Below are 23,245 nucleotides of genomic sequence, written 5' to 3'. Positions count from 1 at the left end.
TTAGTGGGTTCAAGGAGCCTGGAGCACAGCACATGAGAAGGGTGGAGGCGGGGTGAAGGCGGGGTGAAGAAGGGTGGAGGCGGGGTGAAGGCGGGGTGAAGAAGGGTGGAGGCGGGGTGAAGGCGGGGTGAAGAAGGGTGGAGGCGGGGTGAAGAAGGGTGGAGGCGGGGTGAAGAAGGGTGGAGGCGGGGTGAAGGCGGGGTGAAGAAGGGTGAAGGCGGGGTGAAGAAGGGTGGAGGCGGGGACTGTTTAACATTGGAGGGGTTGGAGATCATTTTCAGGATCTTGGTTGCAACCTTGTAGGCGTTGGGAGCCAGGGGAGGCTGTGAGCACAGGAGAGAAATGACCAGATCTGTGTTCAGAGGGCCTCGCTGTACTGTGTGGAGAATGGGCTGAAGGCAGACAAGAGTGGGAACAGAGACGGTGTGAGGAGACCCGAGAGGAGATGCGTGGTAATGGTGGAGCTGAAGCAGAGTTTTTGAGAATAATAGGACCTTTCTTAGCTCAAGCTTCTAACTGTCGGACACTCAAAGGTCACCCAAGGTCAGCCCGAGAGCTGCAGACTCCTGTGGTGGAAGGCAAAGCAGAAGCAAACTTTATAAGAATTACAGAAAAGTGGGGCGGTAGAGATGGCTCAGAGGCAAGAGCATGCTCTTCTAGAGGACCCGCACGGCATCTCATAACCATCTGTAATTCCAGTTCCGAATGCTCTGAGGTCCTCTTCTGGACTCCATGACGCCAGGCACTCATGTGGTACAGAGACATGTGCAGGCAAAAACACCCATACACACAACAAAATTGAACGTCTTTTAAAGTGACAGAAGAGTGAGAAATTGAGAACTGAGGTACTGCCAAGAGAGGTCAGGGATCCTAAGAGAAGGAAAAGCCTCTGAATTTCCTCCTCTAGGACTTTGATAGGACTGTTAGCAGAAACTGAACAAAAGTAGAGATAATTGCTTGAGATTGGTTAGCTCTCAGGAATATCACTGGGCCAGCCAATGGAGAACCCACATGCTCTGTGTGTGTCTGCTTGGCCCAATGGGGTGATGATAATGGGCTCCCCGCCCAGTTAGGTGTGTCTAGAGCCCCTCTCTGTCTGTACTTGGTTGGTTGTTGACTGTGATTTCCATTGATGTTAGTCATTTGGCCAGCCTTACTACCTACCAACCTAGTGTCTCAAGTGCTACCACGCTATACTAAGCACTCTGTTGTCACATTTATAGGATCAGCTTGTAGCTTTGCTATGGCAGCGTGAACTCCATCATAGATAGCCACCAAGATACAGCTCCTGTCTTTCTTCGTTACCCCATATTTAGCTCCTTGTCTTTGGAGTGGTCTAAGTCTTATCTCCTAAGCAGAAGCTTGGTACTTAAAATCTAACCTACTTGTGATTCCCCATGTTATTTAGCTGCCTTAGAAGCAGGCATATTGAGTGCCTTACACATAATCCACAATAGTTTTGTTGGAGCAGTTGGACTGCAGACATTAGCCCAGAACCCATTCCCTCCTCTTACCTGTTTAGCTTGGGTAGTTCACACCCAGTTACAAGCCCTTTTCTTCGTCCTCTTCAGTGCTCCAGACTGACATTTTTACCCTGGTTTTCATTCTCACTGTAACATGTGTGAGTATGTTGCATATTCCACATGAATCAGACCACATTCTCACACACTCACACACAGTTTATATTTTTACTTATTTTGTAAGTGTTGCAGGGGTACCAAAGTGCATGTGTGGAGGTTTGAGGATGATTCATAGCAATTGGTTCTCTCAATCTACCATGTAGAACCAGGGATCAAACTCTCAAATCTTCAGGATTGGCAGCAGATGCCTTTACCCACTAAGTAATCTCACCACCACCATCTCTTTGAAAAAAAAAAAAATGAGACAGGATCTCACTTCGTATGTGCCTCAGGATGGTCTGGAGCTCAGAGATCTGCCTGCCTCTGCCTATTGGGTGCCGGGAGTAAAGGAAGACACCATGCCCATCCCCTTGAAGGTTTGTTTGAAGGAAGAGTGATATTGTCATTTTGGCATAAATGTAGGGTCCAAGAGAAAAATCGAAGACAAAGATGTACTTTAGAGAAGATAAAAAGAAGGTGCAAGGGGGATTTCAGAAAACTAAAGGCACAAAAGTAATACCTCCCCTTGTTTACTCTTGGCTTTCCTGAGGGACAAAGAACAGACTGAAGGGAAGAAAAAAGGTTCAAGGAGGCAGGGAAGCACAAAGATGTCTAGAAAGGTCCTATAAGGATTTAAACATCTAGACCTGATCACATGAGTGAATCTGGAGGCTTGAACCACGGCAAGAAGAGGAATAAATCTGGTGTTATGTGCAGGAGTGGGGGTGCTGAAGGTGGTGGCAGTCAGGTGACAATGGAAACAACTCGGTGGCAGTGATGGACTAAGAAGAGTGTCAGTCGCCTGAGGGATCTGTGAGTTCAAGGCCAGCCTGGACAAGTTCTAGGACAGCTAGGGCTGTTACACAGAGAAACCCTCCCTGTCTTAAAAATCAAAATACAACAAAAAAAGAAGAGTGTCAGTCAATTGCAAGCACTCAAGTTTCAGTGAACAGGGTGCTAGAACATTTTTATTTTAGATAGGATTTCTCTGTGTAACAGTTCTCTGGTTGTCCTAGAACTCTGTAGCCTAGGCTGCCCTTGAATTCACAGAGATCTACCTATCTCTGCCTCCCAAATGCTGGAATTAGAGGTGTGTGCCACCACCCAGCATGAGTATTTTGAAACCCCAAAGCTCACTGCCAATGACACAACTTGTCCAGCAAGGCCACACCTCTTCAACCATTCCCAGTCACTCTGACTGAGGATCCTTTCAATGTATGTGCCAGGCGGTGGTGGTGCACACCTTTAATTCCAGCACTCGGGTGGCAGAGTCAGGCGGATCTCTGTGAGTTTGAGGACAGCCAAGGTTACACAGAGAAACCGTGTGTGGGGGTGGGGGAGTGGGGGAGAGTTTTCAAGGTATGAGCGTATGGAAGCTATTCTCATTCAAACTACCAGTAGCTATAGTGACTGACTCCCAATCCTTTCCCCAGTGTGGTTGCCTGAAACTTCCATGGGGGCCCATGGCCCTGGGAGTACTAGACCAAGTCTGAAAAACAAAATAGAAGGGTGAAGGATTGGAAGAGAGAAGGAAGGCATGGCAGTACAGCCAGGCATGGTGGTGGTCTGTCTGTAACCCCAGCACTTAGGAGGCTGGGGCAGGAGAATCACCATGTGTTTGAGACTAGGCTCTAGAGCCCAGACAGTATTCCAGGAAAGCAAAGGGGCCTAGACAAGAACCCAGGGAGTAGGTATCCAAGTTTACATCTTTACAATTCCCTGTAACTCTTGCTACCTTCTCCCAACATATCACATACTCATCTCTCTTTTCAAAAGCTTTTATTTATTGTTTTGGAGACAGAGCCACAATAGTCACCAAGGTTGGCCTTGAATCCACACTCTTCTGTGTGCAGAGGTTAGGTTAAGGATGCATACTACCCCCCCTCCCCCAGTTAATCTTTATTTTAAATTCCAGTGAGGATCTAAGAAGGAAATATAAAGTGCTTGGATTTAGAGTCAGGGATTGGAAAGAGAGCAAAATTCCCGCCGAGATTACACTATTTAGAACTTTCCAGTTCTTTAGAGATGAAAGAGGATATAGCTAATTAAAAAAAAGTATATAAAAGTCTCTCCCAGGTTGTCCTTGAACTCATAATCATTCAGTCTGCCTTCCAAGTGCTGAGATTACAAATATTCACCAATAAGCCCGGCTTTCAAAATAATTGTTTTAAGAATAAAAAAGATGCTTGCACTACCAGCCATGCTGTATAACCCAGTGATAAAGTCAGCACAAAGAAGGCAGACCAACGGTGTGAAGAACAAGTCTGTTTCCATGGAGACCTGCGCTCAGAGCGGTAAAGCAGTAGATGGGCATTCTGGGTTCTGTACCAGGAATAAAGCAGCTCTCTGCTCCTCTGGAATTTCCTTCAGTAAGTGTCGGGCAAACGCCTGCTCCATCTGTACCAGAAGACACGAGGATCAGGCCTCCTGAGCACTGCAGGGACAGTCACCACCCTGTAGCTCCTTCCCTTCAATCAACACCGCTCTCATTCTGGAGAACTCACCTGCACGGTGATAAGATTCTCCTGGGTATGGCTAGAGTCAGGATTCTTCTCCCAGAAATGCAGTGTTACCTGGGACTTGGGTAGGGGTCCCTGGCCCTGGATGTACTGGGCCAAGTCTGAAAGAAAAAGGGCCAAGGATCAGAAGAAGAGGGGCCAGGCAGTGGTGGTGCACACCTTTAATCCCAGTACTCGGGAGGCAGAGGCAGGCAGATCTCTGTGAGTTCGAGACCAGCCTGGTCTACAAGAGCTAGGTCCAGGACAGGCTCCAAAGCTGCAGAGAAACCCTGTCCCGAAAAATCAAAACAAACAAACAAACAAACAAACAAACAAATATGAAGAGGGTAGGCAGGCATGGCATATGGCCAAGTGTGGTGGTGTATGCCTGTAACCGTAGCACTCAGGCTGGGCCAAGAGCGTTGCCATGTGTTTGCAGCAGCCTGGCCTACTGAGTGAGTTCCAGGCCACCTGAAGTGGTTTAAGGACTTGTCTCAAAAACAAAAACAGACAATAGAGAGAGAAGACCATGAGTAAAGTGGAGCCATCTGGGAAGCCAGACGCAGAGGAATTTAGGAATGGGGTAACATGGACACCAAGGCCAGGGCTTAGAGATGCTAGGAACTAAGCTGTCTCCCTGATGCTGTAGGAAAGGCACCTTGGGAGTCCTCAGAAGCAGCAGTCCTGGCTACCAACCCTTTGTTGTTTGCTTATCCTCTGCCAACACTAGGATACCAGGAACCCAGGGACACCTACACTCTCTTCTCTATGCTCTTCCCTCTGCTCCTATGCCCAGATTCAGAGGCTGTAACTAGATTTTCAAGAGTGGACAGAAGGAAGGAACAGTCTTAGGAGATGCCTACAATGTGGAAGAGATGGTGGGGTGGGGCAAGTGTGTGTAAGACGTCTTTGCTCTTCCACAAACAAGTTGTGTGTTCCTGTATGTATGGAGATGGCCACAAGGTTTAAGTCCGTGTTAATTTGTTTGCACACATTCATATAACCATGCTTTGAAGTTACGACCCTTCCCCACACTGTATCGCACTTGTGCCGCTCCAGCTGAGCCTCATCTACCATGGCTCTGGCTAGGGAAACGCTGCTGGAGCTGAGCACATGGCTACACACAGGGTGCCGTGCACAGGCTGCAGTGACAGGCCCAGGGGAGACTGAGAAAGGGATGGGTGATGATGCCCAGCTAGGACACCCTTACCTCTACAGAAGCAGCTGGTACTGAAGAGCTCCACACACTTATTGCTGGGCAGCAGATGTGGACCAGACCCAGATGGGGCCTCAGGTGTATCCCAGGAGATGGGGATGGGACAAAGGCACTTAACAAAGAGGCCTCTGGAATTGCTGGCCACCAGGATGCCTCTCTCAAGCTGATCCAGCAGGCTCTGGATAGGCTCCGGTGGATCAGGTTTGGGAAACAGCACCTCGAGTATGTTGCGCTCCGAGGCTGAGGGCTCAGCCACCAGGCGACAGTCTAGGCTATGCACCTTGACCTCATGCACCACGCGGCCACTGTAGATGAAGGTGAGCAGCAGCGAGTAGTCTGCAGGCAGAGAAGCCTAGATGTATTAGTTGTACGAGGAGCCTGCAGGCTGGGAAGAGGCCCTATCACAAGGTATTAGAAAAAAATGAAATTCCATGTGGTCTAGTGTCCCCATTTTGTTACTGGGAAAACTGAATGTTCTGGATGCCCATGGGGAAGACAAGGCTGCAGAGCTGAGGGAGCTCCTTCTGAGTCAGAGATGTCTTTGGGTTGGCAATGCAGCTCAGGTGAAAGAATGGTTGCCTACCATTCACATGCGCCCTGAGTTCAGGCCCCAGCACTGCAATAAGCCCTTAGACTTGGCATGGTAGCACACATCTGAAAGCCCAGCCTCAGGATCCAAGTGAACTTTAGGTACATTTGTAGAGAACTCAAACATAAATATAAATAAACAAAGAAGGAAGGAAAGGTGCCTCCTTCTTCATGTGCAAGCCTTCCTCCCAACATAGGGTTTGTGGCAAAGGTTTCCTGTGATTCAGGAGTCACTCCCAGCAGAGCTTAATGCTCACAACTGTGCCATTTACAAGGTCTCAGAGACTGGATTTTTCTGGACAATAAAGAAATAAACATCTCACTAGAGCAGGTTTGAGGTCAGTCAGGGCTAAAAAAAAAAAAGAGAGAAAAAAATAATAAAAAGAAAAATCTCAATGTGACTATTCAAGGAACAGAGAATTTAAGGAGTTTTTTTTCCTGAGGGCGAGAAAAGCTCTACTGAGTATGGTCAGCCACATGAATATTCAATTCAGAGAAGTGTTGTCTCTAGGATAAAGTTTGTTGTAAGCCCTAGCTGAGCAGACAATGCATGCAGGGTCAGAGGAAGCAGACCTGAGAGGAAGGGGACAGAGAAGGGTCAGAAAGGTTACCTACCTGAGTTCAGAGGAAGCAGCTGCTCCATGAACACTGGGTCCTCTTGAATGGGGGCTTCTGTTGTGTTAGCATCTGGAAGAGAGGCAAAGGCACTGATCACTCAGAGTGAGAACAAAGAGCCTGACACAGAAGGTGCAACAGAGACATCAAGGCAGGAAAAACAGTACCTTCCTCTGGTTCAGGGCTGCTGCCGCCGCTGTTACTGCTGTAGCCACTGCTGCTGCTGCTGCTGCTGCTGCTTCCGCTGCTGCCGCTGTCTGAGTGCTTTACAATCCCACTGGTCCTCCCCTTCTCCTGCGGATACAACATCTGTTAATGGAACATTTCTTCTTTTGATGACCACCCGGCTCTTTGGCCTACCTATTCCCCTTCCCAACACTCACTCTACTGAAGGAGTCTTAAGGATGGGAATAACTGTCAAGTTCTTGAGGGAGCCTTCCTTACCTTGCTCTCTTCCCTCTCTTCCCTCTCTGGTGATACAGAACTGATGGGTCGCTTTGATGGTGATTTCTGGCTTCTTGGCTGGGCTGTGGAAATTTGGCAGGTGGAAGGGAGTCAGAGCCTTTTCCAGAGGAAGACGGTGGGAAGGATCCAAAGCAAGCAACAGTTTGGCAGGATGAGGGAGCCCAGGAAGGCCTGTCAGTCCACAGAGGGCTTATCTCCATCCTTCCTGGTCAATCTGCTCATTCCAGGAGCAGCTGGGCAGGGATCACTCACCAGGGAGGGTTCCTGGTGGCAGGATCCGATATACTTTGTAGGGTTCAGCAATATCCATACGGCCTCTCTCAGGAACCTCTTCAAACTCAGAACTCTTATTGAGAGCACAACGCAGGCGAGTCTTCCAGACAGCAGGGTGTCCTATATCCCCATCTTTGTGCTTTTCCTTAAACAGTGCCCAAGCCTAGTAAGAGAGTCAGTGAAGAAAAGACAAAGTATTACATACTCTAGATGTCCTCCAAATGGCTGACGGCACAGGTGTGTGGTCTGAGCCCAAGCCTTGAGCTTCGATGAGCCTGCACTGGGTCTGTATTCCATTCTTGCCAGCGTGAAATGCCCCGTGGCTCTGCAAACGACACAGCTGATCCTACTTTCTAGTACTCACTTTACCCACAGCCCAGACAGACAGAAGCACCCGGACGTGAACACGCCAGTGCACACATCATCCTTTACTTGAGGGATGCTGGCTTCAGGCCCTCTTACCTTGAATATGGCAGCATCCTGGTCCTCTCGGAAGTCTTGCTTGCCTGCATGCTTCCAGGGAATCCGGAACATGGTCTTAGCTGTGTCATCCCAGCATACCCCTAGGTACTGCCCACTCTCCAACTGCTCTATGATCCAATTCCGCAGTTTTCGGGTGCAGCGTGGCTTGCCCGAGGCCATCCTAGGAAGACAGGCAGGAGACAGAACTATTTTTAAAATCTGACACAGGATCTCACTAAGTCATCCTGGCTGATCTGGGACTAGCTATATAGACTAGGCTGGACTTCAAAACAGAGATCCATGTGCCTTTGAAGTGCTGGGATCAAAGGTGTGTGCTGCCATGCTCAGGGGGAACCAACAAATTGGAAGTGTTTACTAAACTTTGATCACTGGGGCCAGCTTCCTGCAACAGCCCTTCCCTGAAGACCCTTCCATGTTCTTTTCTCTCGAAACATTCTGAGGTAAAAACTATATTCCAAGTTATTACACCTGGAAGGAAACCTTGGCCTTAGTGTTGAGGTGTTTCAGAAATCTTATCTGGGAGGACTCCCTTAATGATCTGCTCCAGGTGACAGACTGTGTAGATCCCAAGCACACAAAGAGGCAACATTGCTTTTAAGATAGCTCCCCAATCTACTTACCCCTTCACCCCCATCTCGTCTCCCTGCACTGGAGGGGTAGGTGGGGCAGATAGCTGGGGGAAAGGGTGGAGCTGAAGCAGGAGGAGGCAGGGCCAGAGGCAAGAAAACAAAGGTCAACTGAGGCTGAGCAAAGGGCCTTCCTCCTGTCCGGTCTGGTCAAAGCTATTTTCTGGCCCAGAGCCTGGTCTGATCCTCCATCTAGCACAGGGGCCTGGGAGCCCTCATCACCATCTCACCGCCCTCACAGCTGATTCCCCTCCAGAGTTGTTCTTACCTGAGCGACCGAGGATGTCCCAGGTTCAGCTTGTTCTAGGCTAGGTTTCTGATCTCTCCTCCCCTTTCTACAGCCCCGCCCTAAGTTTCAGTTCTCCTCTTGGGAGGCACATTTCCCAGAAATCACGTGGTCTGAGTTGCAGGGCCAACAGTTACCACCAGAGGGAAGCAGCATCTGAGAATGTGTTGACAACAAAGCAGGCCAGGGCCCAGTGGCTCCGGTCAGACCCCTCCTTCCTCCCATGAGGATTCCCTTGTACGAGACACTGCTGCCTCTTAGGAAGGCTAGTCTCTGGATCTGACCTGGGAGCTCATTTGTGCTCCCTAAGTGTCTGCTTGCTATATTTTAAGTGATCTCACACAACAGCCAGGTTAAATGAGAAAAAGGAAGCAGAGATGCCCATAACAGGTGGTTAGAGATGAGGAGGGTCTCTTGTCCATACATCCACATTTCATTTCTTCCTGCCAGGGTCCAGGGGAAGTCGGATGGCAAGCTGCAGAGGGCCCTTTCAACAAGACTCTGTTTGCCTACCCCTTCCCTTTCCCTAAGGCCCCAAGATGGTGAGGCCAGGAAGAAGGACCACCAAGAAGCCTAGGCCATAAGATGCCTCTTTATTGGTGCCGGAGCTGTTGCTGAGGGCAGCGTGGCGAAGTCTCATCAGGACCCTTGCCCTCAGCTACTTCCTCCTACGGGTGATGCTCTCTCCCAAGGGAATCTCTTCTGTCAGCTTCTGTAAAGGAGAGGATAATGATACTGAAAACCTGGAGTAGAAAAATGGGCGTGGCAGGTGACTTGTGGAAGGTAGGGGTAGAGGTAAAGTGGAGTGCTGACAGCATTACCTGTAACAGTCGGGCCTGGTAGGCAGGACGGTCCTCTCCTTCCATTGCCTGGGGATGGACATGTAGGTAGCGTACAGTGGCTGTCTCCAGCTCCTCCACATCATACAGCGTTGCTGGGTCCAACGAGTGGGCATTGATGAGGCTCACAAGATATTCTTTGTAGTGTGCCCTGGGGAGATGAGGGAGCAGAATTAATATTAACTGTGTGAGCCTAACACCTTGTTGGGCGTTTGGATTTTCCCTTTGTGTGTTATGCTGTATGTGCCCAGCCCACACTCATGTCACAAGGAACATATGCAGGTCAGAGGACAACTTGTGAGCTGGTTCTCTCCTCTCACCATGTGGGTTTGGGGGTAGAACTATGCTCCCCATGCTTGGCACTAAGCACCTTTACCCCCACATAGTTGTCTCACCAGACCACAGTGGGATTGCTCTTTTTCTGAGACAGGGCTTCTCTGTGGAGAGCCTTGGCTGTCCTGGACACATTAGATTCTTCCATGAACAAGACTATTAGCTCCTCTGCTTGCTCTACCTGCAGGCAGTGTCAGCCAGTATCTCTGTGCTGCCTGCCAGTACCCATCCACACCCTTGACCAGCGGGCCCTCCTTCCCTCCTTCCTATTCTCTGAAGAGATCTTACTGCCTGGGCAACCTAGCCCTCATCCCAATGCCATGCTCCATGTTCTGGCAGGCACTCACTGACAGAGGCCGGCATATCCAGGTGGAGTTTCCTTGCCACAAGCTTCATCCCTGAACCCACTGGGAACCTCTTTTTGTTCCATCACTCGGCAGCCACCTAAGAGTAAGGAAGAAGGGGAACATGTTGGGAGGGGACCTCTGGTTCAGAAAACCCTGCTTGTCAGTCATAGTTACGTCGTCCCACTTTGGAGAAGGGTTCAGAGGCAGAGTGGCTTGGGAACAGGTGGAGGCCTGGCTGCCCCACTTCTCTTTGCTGGCAGGGTCTCACTACAGAACGCTGGCTGGCCTGTCGTATGTTTGTCAAGCTGCTCTCCTGCTTACTACTTAGCTCCTACACAGCCAACTTATTCTCTGGAGGTCTTGCTTGTTTGTTGAGACAGGGTTTCTCTGTGTGTACCCTGGCTGTCCTGGTACTCGCTCTGTAGACTGGACTGGCTTTGAACTCAAAGAGATTATGCCTGCCTCTTCCTCCCCAGTGTGGGGATTAAAGGTATGTGCTACCACTGCCCAGCCCTCTGGAGGCCTTATCTCTGCCTAGAAGCTGAGTAGGGTAGGTCAGAACCTTATTCAGCATTGTTTGTTCCCCACATAGAACCCAAAACAGTAGCCTAAAACAGTTAGCAGGTATCATTAATTACTCAGCTAATTACTGAATCCTAACCATTAGAGAACATGAGAAGAGATTAAAAGGCCATGTGCTTTAATGATTCCTTGTAACACAGCTTAGTCATTAGGTGGATATTATCCTCATTTCAGTTAGAAACAAGACAAGGAAAGGTTAACCACGTTGCCAAAGGGCACATAAACAACTCCAGATCCTCCCTTTCTTTACCCACCACAATGGGAACCCACCATACCATCTCCAGAGGCTTGTCTGACACTTACCTCCAGGGACTGCCCGGGTCCCAGCTGGAGGTTCCGTATTAAACATGACATTATTGTCCTAGGGAGAAGTAGAGACATATGGGCATTGTTTCCCTTGATTCAGCCACTGTCCCATTTCCTAGCATTCAGTCTTTTCCCTTCTTGCTTATCCGGCATCCCATCTTCTGCACACCCAGCCAGGTTGGCCACCTCTGACCTGCAACAGTTTCTGGAGCCGGACAGCAGACCAATCCCGTAGGTAGAAGAGGCAGTCTCGGGGGTGGTGGCCATGCAGGGACTTTTTCACCCTGCAATTAGGGTCTGGACATTTCTGGTAAAACCCAAACAGGAGAAAGAAGTTGGAAAGTGTTGGTGTCCTGGACTTTCAAGAACCCCTTTGTGGGGATGGTGGGGTATAAGAGTGAGAGGAGATCATGATATTAAGGGGTATGGGCAAGTAATGGGAGAAGAGGGCAGTGATGCTCTCTGTCCTATCGACCATTCCTTTTCCCCTGGCCCCGCGCCTCAAGCCCAACAGCCGCCCACTCTTCTCTCCTTCCCTCACTCTCTGAACTCACATTCTTGGCGTAAAAGGTATTATAGCAGCCACTACAGAACTGGTGCCGACACTGGGTGCAGTGAAAATGCATGCAGCCTCCTCGGGCCAGTGCGTATGAGAACTTGCACTTGGGGCAGTCTGTAAGGGGAAGCAGCTCAGGGTGAGGGCAGCACTGCAACCCAGGTCCTCAAGAAGGAGGCTTCTTCTGGTAACACTATGGTGCAGACAGACTAAGTGGGGTAGCCTTACCAATGCCATTTTCCTGAAGATACATTGCCAGGCCTTGAGCCTGGTATTCTGGGTCATTGGTGCGTTTCCAGTTCTGGAACTCCTCACAGCTCCGTCCTCTGTGCTGCTCCTCCCACTGCCAGGAGGAAAGAAGGCTGTGCATGGAAGCTCTACCCCATGCCCTAGTCTGTCCCATTGGCCCAACTACTCACACCGGGGGGTCCCAACTTAGGACAGTACTGCTATCTCCCATTCACTCAGCCCTGAACATTGAAAGGCCACTGTTTTTCACTTCCCTAACTATTACACATTTGTTCATAAACCTTGGCTGTTCCCATCCAAACCTCACCTCTTTGTTCCTATTGCTACCACCTTACTCCAGGTAATTGTCAAATCGTGCGTCAAATGCTTGCTCGGGTTACTATGCTCTGCTCTCTCCACCCCAGTTTTTCTTTCTTTCTTTCTTTCTTTCTTTCTCTCTCTCTTTCTTTCTTTCTTTCTTTCTTTCTTTCTTTCTTTCTTTCTTTCTTTTTTAATATTTGTTTATTATGTATACAATATTCTTTCTGCATGTATGCCTGAAGAGGGCACCAGACTTCATTTCGGATGGTTGTGAGCCACCATGTGGTTGCTGGGAATTGAACTCAGGACCTTCGGAAGAGCAGGCAATGCTCTTAACCACTGAGCCATCTCTCCAGCCCCCCAGTTTTTATTTCAAAGTCGATGTCAGGAAACTCCCTTAGTGTCAGCAGCACAGTCCCCGAGGGGTGGGGGCACAGGGATTAATTTTGTTATGTTCAATGACAGACACAGGTTTTTAATAGCAAACCAACCTTCTAAAAGACAAATGATAGTGTCACTTTGTGCATAGTCTCAAAATAAAAGCCAAACCTCTGTATTGCTCGGCCTCGAGGGCTGCCCTTCACTGGCAGCTGGCTGCCACCCTGCCCATCTCACTCTTGCTCTCGGGGCTCCACCATACATCACTCCCCCCATTTTGGCCTTTCAATGGATTGTTCTTTTTGCCCCAAAATACTTTCTGCATGGCTGGCTTAAGTTCTAGGCCTGTGAAACAGTTCTGAACAGGCATGGCTGGGTGTGGCGATGCACACCTGTAATCTTGGCCCTCAGGAGGTTTAGCCAGGACTGCACCAAGTTTTAGGCCAGTTTGGGCTAAATAGCAAAGTCTCTCAGGAAATCAAACTAAAGGAAAAGGAAGAGCTCGTCTGGCATCTCCGTCTTCAGGCAGACGAGGCTGCTCTTCTCAGCTTAGGTTCCACTCATGTCCTGATAGCTTTGGCCTGTACAGAATTACACCCACTCTCTCCCCTTCCTTTCCTTTCTTCTCTTTTCCCCTGAGCCTGGTCCTTACCTAGGAAGCCTTCCGTTCTCTATACATGTGTGTATATGTGGAGGCCAGAGTATAAAGCCCTGTATCACTTCTTTTTGAGACAGAGTATCTCACTGGCTTGGAACTCAGGATACGGTGACTAGCCAGCAGGCCCCAGGGATACACCTGTCAACAGTAACCTCCCCAACCCCAGTGCAGGAATTACAAGTATCTATCAATAGACTTGGCTTTACATTTTTCTTTTAAGAATTAATTAATTTGGTGTGGGGGGGCTCAGAGGATAACGAGTAGAGGTCAGTTCTCTCCTTCACTTCTGGGGGCCTGAGGCTAGAACTAGGGATGCTGGGTCTGGTAACGAGAACTTAACTGGCCCTACTCCAGCTTTGGAATCTTTTTTTGTTTGTTTTTTGTTTTTGTTTTTCAAAACAAAGTTTTATAGTCTTAGCTGTCCTGGAAATAGTTCTGTAGACCAGGCTGGTGTCAGACTCACAGAGAGCCACTTGCTTCTGCCTCCCAAGGGTTTAAAGGCATGTGCCACCACCACCCAGCCAAATATTTTATTTATTTAATGTGTATGGGAGTTCTGACTGCATGAATGTCTGTTCAACACGTGTGTGGCTGGTGTCCAAGGAGACCAGAAGAGGGTATGAGCTGCAAAGTAGGTGCTGAGAACTGAGCCCAGGTCCTATGGAAGGGAGGGTAGGACTTTTAATTGCTGAGCCACCTCCACAGGTCCTGGAGACTGTACTCAGGTCCCCCTACTAACTGCATTATCTCCCTAGATCCCCAGCAAGCCCTTTAAGCTTAGAGAGCAGGACTGTTTTGTTTCCATTGTACTCCCGGAGTCTAACAGAACCTGGCAATAGCTTAGTCAACACTTCTGAAGGGAAGAGTGTGACTCACCTGGCGTTTGCAGCGCACACAGAAGGTCTGGTGACACTGGGGACATGTTGCCTCCAGTTGTTCACGTTCATATATGAAGCCAAAGGAACACTGTGAGCGCAAAAGAACAAAAGCTGTTCAAGACCTGACGAGTACCATACCCTGCCCCTCCTGTCAGTTCCTTTTGCCAGGCTGCTTACCTGGGCACACCACAAGAACTTGGGGTCTCGCATGAGCACACCCTCCGTCAGCTTCTTATGAAACAGGGCATATGCATCTGGGTCGAGGCTCTCTCTGAGCTGAGGACAAGAAGCAGAGGTGGTAGATGGGTAGAAACTTGTTCAAAGCCTAGTCCACCTAAATCATAGCAGCTGTAGTACCTGGATGTCAAGGGTAGAGAAGTAGCTGAGTAACTGGGTGTCATCAGTAAGGTCAGGGCGGCCACAGGCAGGACACACCATATCTGTGATGTGCTTTTCCTTCACGGCAATGGTGAAGTGCTGGCGGAAGCAGTCAGGACATATGGTGCACTCACAGGAAATGAGGGCCTGCATCTACAGTGGGAGGGGAGATGAGGAAAAGGAGAAATCTGCTGTCAGCCCTGGGATACACCGAAAAACTGAGGTCTAACTAAATGGGCAAACCACAAGCTCAAGCACCTAGAGGTCCTAGGAAGGCAACCCACGTCTGAAGACAGCTGGAAGGAGGGCAGCAGACGGTGGTGATGTCAGAGTAAAGCAAACACCTCTAAAGGCATTCATCTAACTAGCACTGTATAAACCAGGTTAAAGGGAACATCCCTTGTCTCAGTGCTCAGGAGGTGGGGAGGAGGATCAGAAGGTCAAGGTTGCCTTTGGGTGTATATTAAGTCTGAGGCCAACCTGGGCTATCTAAAAAGAAAACACTCTTCCACATACAAACAAGTAAATAACAAGAAGAACCATACTACAGCTAATGCTGCCTGTGTACTTTAGTCTTGATGATACATAATAATTACATGTCACCACTAGGGGAGGGTGGGTGGAGTACACATAATTCCCCATATTAGTTTTGCAACTTTCTATAACTTACAATATATATAATTTTCTTATATATGTAATATATAGATATATAAAACCAAACACAACACAGAGCCAGACTAAGATTATATTCACCTGAAGAACTGCCACCTTGGACCTAGATCAAGTGAAGCTCAGAACATAACAGAGACCTGCTTCTATCACCTAGATATTGTGATATCAAACTTACTGTGCTGGCTATAAAGCTTGTATGAAGGAGGAGGTTTAACCCCCAGTGCTCCATAAACCTGGGTGTGATGGCACATGCCTGTAATCCTAGCACTGGGAATATGGAGGAAGGAGGCTCAGCACACCTACAATCACCTCTAACCACATAGTGATTGCATACATGAGACCCCTGCCCAGATTAAAAAGAATCATTGCTGGGCTGGAGAAATGGCTTAGCCAGCAATAGTGTTTGGTGTTCTTCCAGAGGACTTGTTTGGTTCCCAGCACCCATGATGGGTGGCTCACACCCGAACCTGTATTTCAGTTCCAAGAGATCCAAAACTTTTTGACCCCATGGGCACCCACATACATGTGACATACACAAAAACACACAGTAGATAAAGAACAAATTTTAAAATTATTGTTACTTTCTGCTGGTGTGACTATTGTGGTTGTATTTTCAAACAGAATTTACTTTTTAGAGAGTTACTGAAATACTTTTTTTTTATTTGTTTGTTTTTTGAGACAAAGTTTCTTCGTGTAGCTTTAGAGCCTGTCCTGGAACTAGCTCTGTAAACCAGGCTGGCCTTGAACACACTCTAGAGATCCTCCTGCTTCTGCCTCCTGAATGCTGGGAGAGTGCTGAGATTAAAGACAGTGCCACCACTGCCTGGTCATATCGAAACACTTATAGATAAGACCATGACATTTGAGATCTGCTTCCAAATAGCCCTCTGCATATATAGATGGATAAAGATCAGGCATTCAGAGAAGGATTTCGAAGGGAGAGGAGTAGGGAAGCTTAGTATACATTTTTTTTTTAAATACTACTGCATGTTTGCTATAGTTTAGATCTATTCATCTTTTTTAACTGGTTTTTTTTTTTTTATAGACAGAATCTCATTATGTGACTCTGTCTAGCTTGGAACTCTCTATGTAGAACAGAAAGGACTCAAATTAACAGAGAGTTGCTTGCCTCTGCCTCCTGAGAGCTAGGCTTAAGATGTGCACCATACACCATACATGGAATGCTGGAGGTGGGTCCAGGCCTTCTGATCACTAGCGATGTCCTGGAAGAGGATGATGGAGCCCTAGTCTCTTACTTTCTAGCTTCCTAGCCAAGAGCATCGTGGTTTTGGTGTCACCTTTTCCTACCTGATGTGCCAGCAAAGGCCCAAAACAATGGAACCAACAGATGAAAAACTAAAACCTCAAGAACTGTATAAAAAACACACGTTTTCTCTTTATAAGTTGGTTACCTCAGTATTTGTTATAGTAAAAGAAAGCTAATACAATGTTGAAAGCTCCAACACTTTTTAAAAGGGGTGTTCCTGTTGTCCCCTTATCAGAAGGCGTCAGTGGTGCCATGACAAAAACAGAGGACAAGGCCATCTAGGGTGAGGTGGCAGCCCAGCAGGAGCAGAGTCCAGGTAGAGCAGGAAGGGACTTACCCGGTTCCGGGGAAGGGCCCACCCGCACACAGCACATTCCTGGGCAAGCAATCGGCGAAGAAAGGCTCGATCCTGGCTGTGCCTCACAGCCTCCACCACGTCCAACAGCTCATAGTTTCTAGGTGTCTCCTGCAGCAGTGACAGGGCCAGCTCTGCCCGACCCCAGCTGGGGAGAGTGTAGACTGCCAGAAGCCGCCTGACCAGGCTCTGCAATGTGATTCAGGAGACAGTGGCTGTCAGACCCCAACGATCTTCCCCCTCAATTTTCTCTTATTCCCTTAAGTGGGATATTGGGTTTCTTGCCTACTCTCAGCACCTGTCTATCCAGCCCATCCCAGCAGGGTGTGAGTTCAGGGCCTCTGTCCCACAGGCGCTGATGGAAGGGCTCCAGACGCTGGCGCTGTAATTCAGTCAGGGCCCGTGCCACATCACCCCCATGCTGGAACAACGCCTGAAGGGACCCTTCCTTAGGTCCAAAGCCTAGGGACTGGAGCTCCTTCACCTGCAATCGAAAGCACTGAGATGTTAAGAGGGAACAGCAAGCAAGCTCTGGTGCTCTCAACCACAACCCGCCTCCCGCATAATGGTACCTTCTTCCTCCTGGCCCGCACACACTCCTCTACAGCTTCATCAAGGTTGCCATGACGATCAAGCCAGGCTTTCCGGGCTTCCTGACAGGAAAAGGCACCCAGCCCTGGATCCTGCTGTCCAGCTAGCTCAGCCACCATCTCCAGGACGTAGGACAACTCTGAACGCAACCACTGCAGGGGTACCTCAGTGCCCGAGTACTGTAAAGCTGAGAAGATCTCTTCTGGACTGGCACCTGCAGCTTCCCCTTCCTAAAGAGCAGTCACAGCCAGACACCGGAAGAGGATCAGGAAGGAAACTCTACCAACCCTGAGCCTGGTCAGCAGTGCCAGGGACATACTGACTATGTGACCAGAGCACAGAACGAAAACTGACTTCTGCGAAACATTTAAAGTAAAGCAGCTATAGCTAACAGGAGTAAGTCTTAAAACACAACAAACAAACAAACAAAGGGCTGGAGAGATGACTCAGAGGTTAAGAGCACTGACTGCTCTTCCAGAGGTTCTGAGTTCATTTCCAGCAACCACATGGTGGCTCACAACCATCTGTAATGATCTGGTGCCCTCTTCTGGCCTTCAGGTACACATGCAGGCAGAACACTGTATACATAACAAGTCTTTAAAAAAAAAAAAGAATGCTAGCTCGAGAGGGGCACCTTTAATCCCAGCACTCGGGAGGTAGAGGCAGGTGGGTCTCTGTGAGCTCGAGGTCAGCCTGGTCTACAGACTGAGTTCCAAGATAGCCAAAACTACATAGAGAAACCATCTTGGGGGAAAAAAAAAAAGAATGCTGGCCAGGCACAGTGGTGCACGTCTTTAATCTCAGCTCTTGGGAGACAGATGCAGGTAGATCTCTGTGAGTTCAAGGCTCGCCTGGTCTACAGAGCAGTTTCAGTACAGTCAGGGCTGTTATATAGAGAAACCCAATCTCAAAAAACAACAAAAAAAAAAAACAACTAAAGAATGCTAACTAACAAACTGGCATCTTCTTCCCCCAAAGCTCAGCCCATCTCACCCCAGGCCCAATCCACACCCTTACCTGGATCATGCTCACTAGCTGGAGACTTTCCTTCCGCATCTTATCCTGGCGGTGCTTGTCTGAATCTCCACAGGAACCAGGCAGGGAAGTACTGAGGTGTTCTGAGGACCCAGGCTTTGGGAGATCCTTTTCCAAAGACCTGGCATAGGGTCGAAGGGCATGCTGTTCTGCGATGGGGTTGCGGGTTTGGCTGCAAATAGCGCATACCCAGACAGTTCCTGAGTTGCAAAAGGTACACTGATCACAGTACCAGGCTTGAGACTGGGCAGACGGGAGCAAAATATCCTCCTGATGGAAAGGTAAAGAGAATTATCCTACTGACTATGTGACTAAGGTTCATTATAGAAATACAGAGAACTGGGGAACCAAAGACAAGGGATATGATAGAGAGACCAGCTTGAGGTTAACAGAATCAAAGAGAGAGCCGGGAAGGTCAGGGATGGGTTACCTTAAGGGACTGGTGGCAAACAGCAGCATCATGGGAATCTACCACCAAGCTGGGAGGCTGAGCCAGCCGAGGTCGCTCACATATGGCACACAGGACAGCTGCTGCCTCATTCTCAAAGGTACAGCTCTGGCAGGCCCACTGATCCCGTGCAGGCTCAGGTTCCGGGCCCCCAGCTCCTTGGGACCCCTCTATTCCCAGTACCTTACAGCCTCTGGGCTGACTACAGGCTGCACAGAGCACTGCCCAAGGCTCATTTTGTGTGACGCAGGTAGGACAGCGCCAGGGCAGACAAGAGTTTGTGGTATCAGGGGGAGAAAAAGAGCTATCTCCTAGAGCCAGGGAGGCTGAGTGGGGCTGTAGTTGGGATGAGGCAGGCAAACTGTAATAGAAAAGAAGACATGGCTAGCTGAGGTGGAAGTTAGTACCCGAGTCTCCTCACCCCTGAGACTCTCACACTGCTTAGGTTGACATACAGCTCTGGCTTCTGGGATTGCTGTTCTGTCTGGAATACTCCCACACCCACAGATGATTCAATATCTAAATGAGTACAGCTAACAACTTCCAGGTAGCATCTCTTAACACAGTACCTTAATCTCCCATGCTAGGTGTTTATAACTCTGAATGAGGTGCTCTTCAGAAAAGACTGTCCACCTACCACCTACCCGTGTATCATAACAATCTGTCTATCATGACTGCCACTTGCTTAGTGTTTATGTCTATAATTTCCTTGATGGCTAGACTACCTGTCCTCTATGAAACAGTCTTTACTAGAGAACCTGGCATATAACAGACACTTGAGTCATCTTCAATTTTCTTTTTTTTTTATATTTTTTTATGTTTTATTTAACTTTATCTTATGTGCATTGGTGTGAAGGTGTCAGATCCCCTGCAACTGGATCTTTAGACAGTTGTGAGCTGCCATGTGGGTGCTGGGAATTGAACCCACATCCTCTGGAAGAGCAGTCAGTGCTCTTAACCACTGAGCCATTTCTCCAGCCCCCATCTTCAATTTTCTTAAATTCACAATCACTGAGAAAAGAGAGCCCCTCACTTAGAGTTTAGGTTAATGGTCTGGTGAGCCCCAGGCAGGGTTTGGCGAAGGTGATGAGCGCGGGACGGATGTCCATGGAATAATAGGTCACAAGCTGGGCATGAGGTTTGATTACAGGCTGGACAGTGCAGTGTGCCTGGGGCAGAACCACAGAGAAAGCAGGGACCAGGGGTGGAACCTGAAAATAAAATCAAAAAAGTATAACTTAAAAACAAAACAAAATAAAAACTACATTCACATACCAGTAAGTAATATATATATATACTACAGCCCAAACATGGAGTCACACTGTGTACCTACCAACAGATGAATGAAAAAAAACAGGTTGCACATAATAAATAGCTTATAGTAACTCACAAACTGGAGTATTAGTCACAAGGGGCAAAATCTTGTTACTTATAGGAAAATGGAGGAAACGTGAAGATACCATATTGAGCAAAACAAGTCAGACATAGACAAATATCATCCTTATCTACTACCAGACCCACACCAAAATGTAGCTCTGGCTGACTTGTAGCTCACTCTAGACCAAGCTAGTCTCAACCTCACAGAGATCTGCCTGCCTCTGCCTCCCAAGCTGGGATCAAGGATGTGTTAGGAACTAGAGTTAGGAAAGGTGCTGGGAATTGAGACCAGGTCCTCCGTAAGAGCAGCAGGCACTCTTCACCACTGAGCCATCTCTCCAGTCCCCAGAGGAACTTTCTTAAAAAGTTATAAAGCTGGAGAAATGCTCAAAGATTAAGATCAACACTGCTCTTGCAAAGGAGCCAAGTTTAACCTCCAGCACTCAGGTTGGGCAGCTCAGCACCGTTTGCAACTCCAGCTCCGGGGGATCGGTTGCCCCTGGCTTCCGTGGGCATCTGCACCCGCATGCACATATCCGCACACCACACTACACAACCCTCCCACCCCCCAAAACTAAAAATTAAAATCAAAGGAGATAAGACCCAGCTACACTCAAATCTGTTATGGGCTAAGGAAAGTCAAAGAACTGTTCTTTACAACATCTGGACCCAATAGGGTGTGTGGGGGGGAACTTTAATCTTTTGAAATAAAAGACAAGGGGGCTGGAGAGATGGCTCAGAGGTTAAGAGTACTGCCTGTTCTTCCAAAGGTCCTGAGTTCAATTCCCAGCAACCACATGGTGGCTCACAACCATCTCATAATGGGGTCTGGTGCCCTCTTCTGGCCTGCGGGTATACACACAGACAGACTATTGTATACATAATAAATAAATATTTTTAAAAAAAAAAGAAATAAAAGACAAATGCAAGAAGGTAAAAGACCTAAATTTACATCAATCTAATCTAATACTCTCATACAGGGCCAGTCATACCTGGCACAGAGGGAAGGGGGCCAGGAACAATCTCTCTCAAAAGGGGGTGAAACTCTGAAAGCTGCAGCATCTGAGGAAGAAATAAGAGAATGCACAAGTGTTTGGGGGACAGAATACCATAAACTCAATTCCTTATTTAACAGCACCCTTTCTGCCTTCCTTACATTGTCTTCAACGTTGTCTCTTAGCAGCTGGTCCAGTGCATTCTGTCTTGGATGCTTATTCTGCAAACAAGATTTAAAAGAATTCCCACCTTGAGCAAAGTTCTCCTTGTAAGCCCGATCCCCTAACATTCGGAGGGAGAAAGGGTAGCAGAAGCTTCCAGACTGCTGCAGAAACAGAATTCACCAGTATGGGGGCTTTCAAAGTGCCTCGAATTAGGTTGAGCTCCCAGTCTACGCCTTAAAGACCTTAGAATCAGAAGGCCATCTCACCTGCAACAACAAGGTGAGCTCCGTGCGAAGCAGTAGCACTTCTAGTGTGACTGTGGCAACCTGGTACTCATCCGGCTCCTTTTGCCCTTCAGGGAAACTCAATCCATCTGGGTGCTCCTCAGTATAGCCGTACAACCGCAGCACATCCCTGCCACCCTGCCACACATTCAGGACCAGGTCACTAAACAGCAGGCCTCCTAGGCAACAGAGCTGGTTCCCCACTCAGAACCCCCCTCAAGTCCCTTCTGGTCAACCCCCAGCATACGTCTATTTCCCTCCGATAAGGCCCAAAGGTTTCACCTGCACAGCATCCACCGTGCTGCGGAAGACAGGGTTATTAAACTTCACTGAGCGCCAGTACCGAGGTCGCTCTGGGCTGAGGAGGTTGCGCCCATATTTTTCCAGGATGTTCAGGGCCGTGGATAGAGTGCTGAGGTAGTTTCGAAGCTAGGAGCAGTCAGAAAAGCAAGGTTATGAGGCTAGACCATCTGGCCTCTGAGCCTAGGTCCCTTTCCACGGCACGCTGGGCGGGTTTAGCCTCACCTCCCCATGAGCGTTGCAGCGGACCAGGCGGCCGGCATCCAGTTGCAGGTAGCGGGCGGCTGGTGGCAGAGAGGTGACCAGAAGCGGCCTGAGCTGCTCCAGGGGAAATACCTGCGCGGAATCCTGCCTCAAGACGCTCGCCAGCTTCTCGCGGGCCGCCAGGAAGGCTCGCTCCTCCTCTCCCGGCATCCCGAGACCGGAGACAGGCTCAGCTTGACTGTCCACCCGGGACGGAAGCGAGGCGCACGGGCGCGAGCGCCAGGGTCACTCAAGCCACCGCCCCGCTCAGCCCCGGCAGCTGCCAGGGTTGCCGGGAACAGGAAGTACTGACACAGAGGGCGGGACTACGGACTGCATTAGAGGAAGGGGCGGGCTCAGAGTGACGGAAGGGCTGTAATCCGGAAGGGAGGCGAGTTTGCCGCCAATGAGGAAGCCGCGGCGCGGGCTCCTCCCACAGTGCGAAGGAACCTTTTCCTCCTAGTGCTGCTCCCCGCTGTCTCAGGCTACCTCCGCCCCTTCCGGAGGGATCCACCTCCCCCGTGTGGGGTTGCCCAAAACTTTCCTATCTTTATTTCCACGGTGTTGCCCAATTCCAGTCCCCAGCGGGGAAGTTCCCACCTTACCGGGGACCCAACTCTGGCCACCCTTAGCCCGCTCAGGCGACTCCCGCTTTCCTCCAATCTGTCCTGTAGGCAAGGCAGTTCCCCTCCCCCTGCTCCCTCCATCCTGCCAGGCTTTCCCTCTTCCTACCCTTCCACTCTCTCGGATGCTACTCGGTCCCTTCCTTAAGGTGTAACCTCAGGGAGCCCCATCCCTGAACACCCCCTTTTTTACGGTCCTACTCTCCCGGTGCAGCACTTCCCCTGGACAGCCCTAGGTATAAGCTCCGCCCTTCTCAAGAGGCAGCCGCTGTTCCTGTTGCCGCTGTCCCACGCTCCCCCAACCCCTCCCTTGGACAACCCCCAGGCTGGTGATGAAGCCAACACCGCCCTTCCTGATGGCATCTGGCTGGGAATGGCTGACAGACTATTTACTGTTAGTGGCCTGCCAGGAGGAGG

The 23,245-nt window shown here is 49.2% G+C and overlaps 2 protein-coding genes across 4 annotated transcripts; both read right to left on the bottom strand.

Annotated features, from left to right (window-relative positions):
* Positions 1-3,383: 3,383 nt before the first annotated feature.
* On the bottom strand, positions 3,384-9,101 carry Irf9 (interferon regulatory factor 9). Of its 2 annotated transcripts, none has more exons than XM_048444131.3 (9): positions 8,652-9,101; positions 7,737-7,917; positions 7,254-7,437; positions 6,981-7,063; positions 6,704-6,830; positions 6,537-6,608; positions 5,328-5,669; positions 4,124-4,239; positions 3,384-4,016 (listed from the first exon to the last, which is right to left on the bottom strand). In XM_048444131.3, the coding sequence occupies exons 2-9, from the start codon at positions 7,914-7,916 to the stop codon at positions 3,906-3,908; spliced, it is 1,215 nt and encodes a 404-aa protein (XP_048300088.3). In that variant the 5' UTR covers position 7,917; positions 8,652-9,101; the 3' UTR covers positions 3,384-3,905. The 2 variants fall into 2 exon arrangements, with proteins under 2 accessions (XP_048300088.3, XP_048300078.3); XM_048444121.3 differs by lacking the exon at positions 8,652-9,101 and adding an exon at positions 8,378-8,624.
* A 142-nt stretch (positions 9,102-9,243) lies between these two features.
* On the bottom strand, positions 9,244-23,115 carry Rnf31 (ring finger protein 31). Of its 2 annotated transcripts, none has more exons than XM_048444112.3 (21): positions 22,299-23,115; positions 21,945-22,091; positions 21,645-21,800; positions 21,375-21,434; positions 21,211-21,280; positions 19,875-20,052; positions 18,824-19,202; positions 18,376-18,663; positions 17,340-17,588; positions 17,066-17,251; positions 16,750-16,956; positions 14,453-14,626; positions 14,273-14,371; positions 14,094-14,183; positions 11,861-11,975; positions 11,631-11,749; positions 11,270-11,383; positions 11,074-11,131; positions 10,189-10,285; positions 9,491-9,659; positions 9,244-9,381 (listed from the first exon to the last, which is right to left on the bottom strand). In XM_048444112.3, the coding sequence occupies exons 1-21, from the start codon at positions 22,374-22,376 to the stop codon at positions 9,328-9,330; spliced, it is 3,087 nt and encodes a 1,028-aa protein (XP_048300069.3). In that variant the 5' UTR covers positions 22,377-23,115; the 3' UTR covers positions 9,244-9,327. The 2 variants fall into 2 exon arrangements, with proteins under 2 accessions (XP_048300069.3, XP_048300062.3); XM_048444105.3 differs by having other exon boundaries at positions 22,188-23,113.
* Between the last annotated feature and the right edge of the window lie 130 nt (positions 23,116-23,245).

This window comes from Myodes glareolus, chromosome 12, assembly GCF_982192425.1.
Source record: "Myodes glareolus chromosome 12, mMyoGla1.1, whole genome shotgun sequence".
NCBI classification, from domain to species: Eukaryota; Metazoa; Chordata; class Mammalia; order Rodentia; family Cricetidae; genus Myodes; species Myodes glareolus.
Note: the sequence above shows the minus strand (reverse complement) of the source record. Positions and strands in the feature narration are given on the sequence as shown.

Coding starts and splice junctions, on each gene's coding strand:
- Irf9 (XM_048444121.3), bottom strand. Junction 5,670..6,536: donor GCTGCTTCCTCTGAACTCAG/GTAGGTAACCTT, acceptor CTCTGCCTGCAG/ACTACTCGCTGCTGCTCACC. Junction 4,240..5,327: donor TACCAGCTGCTTCTGTAGAG/GTAAGGGTGTCC, acceptor TTTTTCTTTCAG/ACTTGGCCCAGTACATCCAG.
- Rnf31 (XM_048444105.3), bottom strand. CDS start 22,376: ATGCCGGGAGAGGAGGAGCGAGCCTTCCTGGCGGCCCGCGAGAAGCTG. Junction 17,589..18,375: donor AGCTAGTGAGCATGATCCAG/GTAAGGGTGTGG, acceptor ACTGCTCTTTAG/GAAGGGGAAGCTGCAGGTGC. Junction 10,286..11,073: donor GACCCGGGCAGTCCCTGGAG/GTAAGTGTCAGA, acceptor CCTTACTCTTAG/GTGGCTGCCGAGTGATGGAA.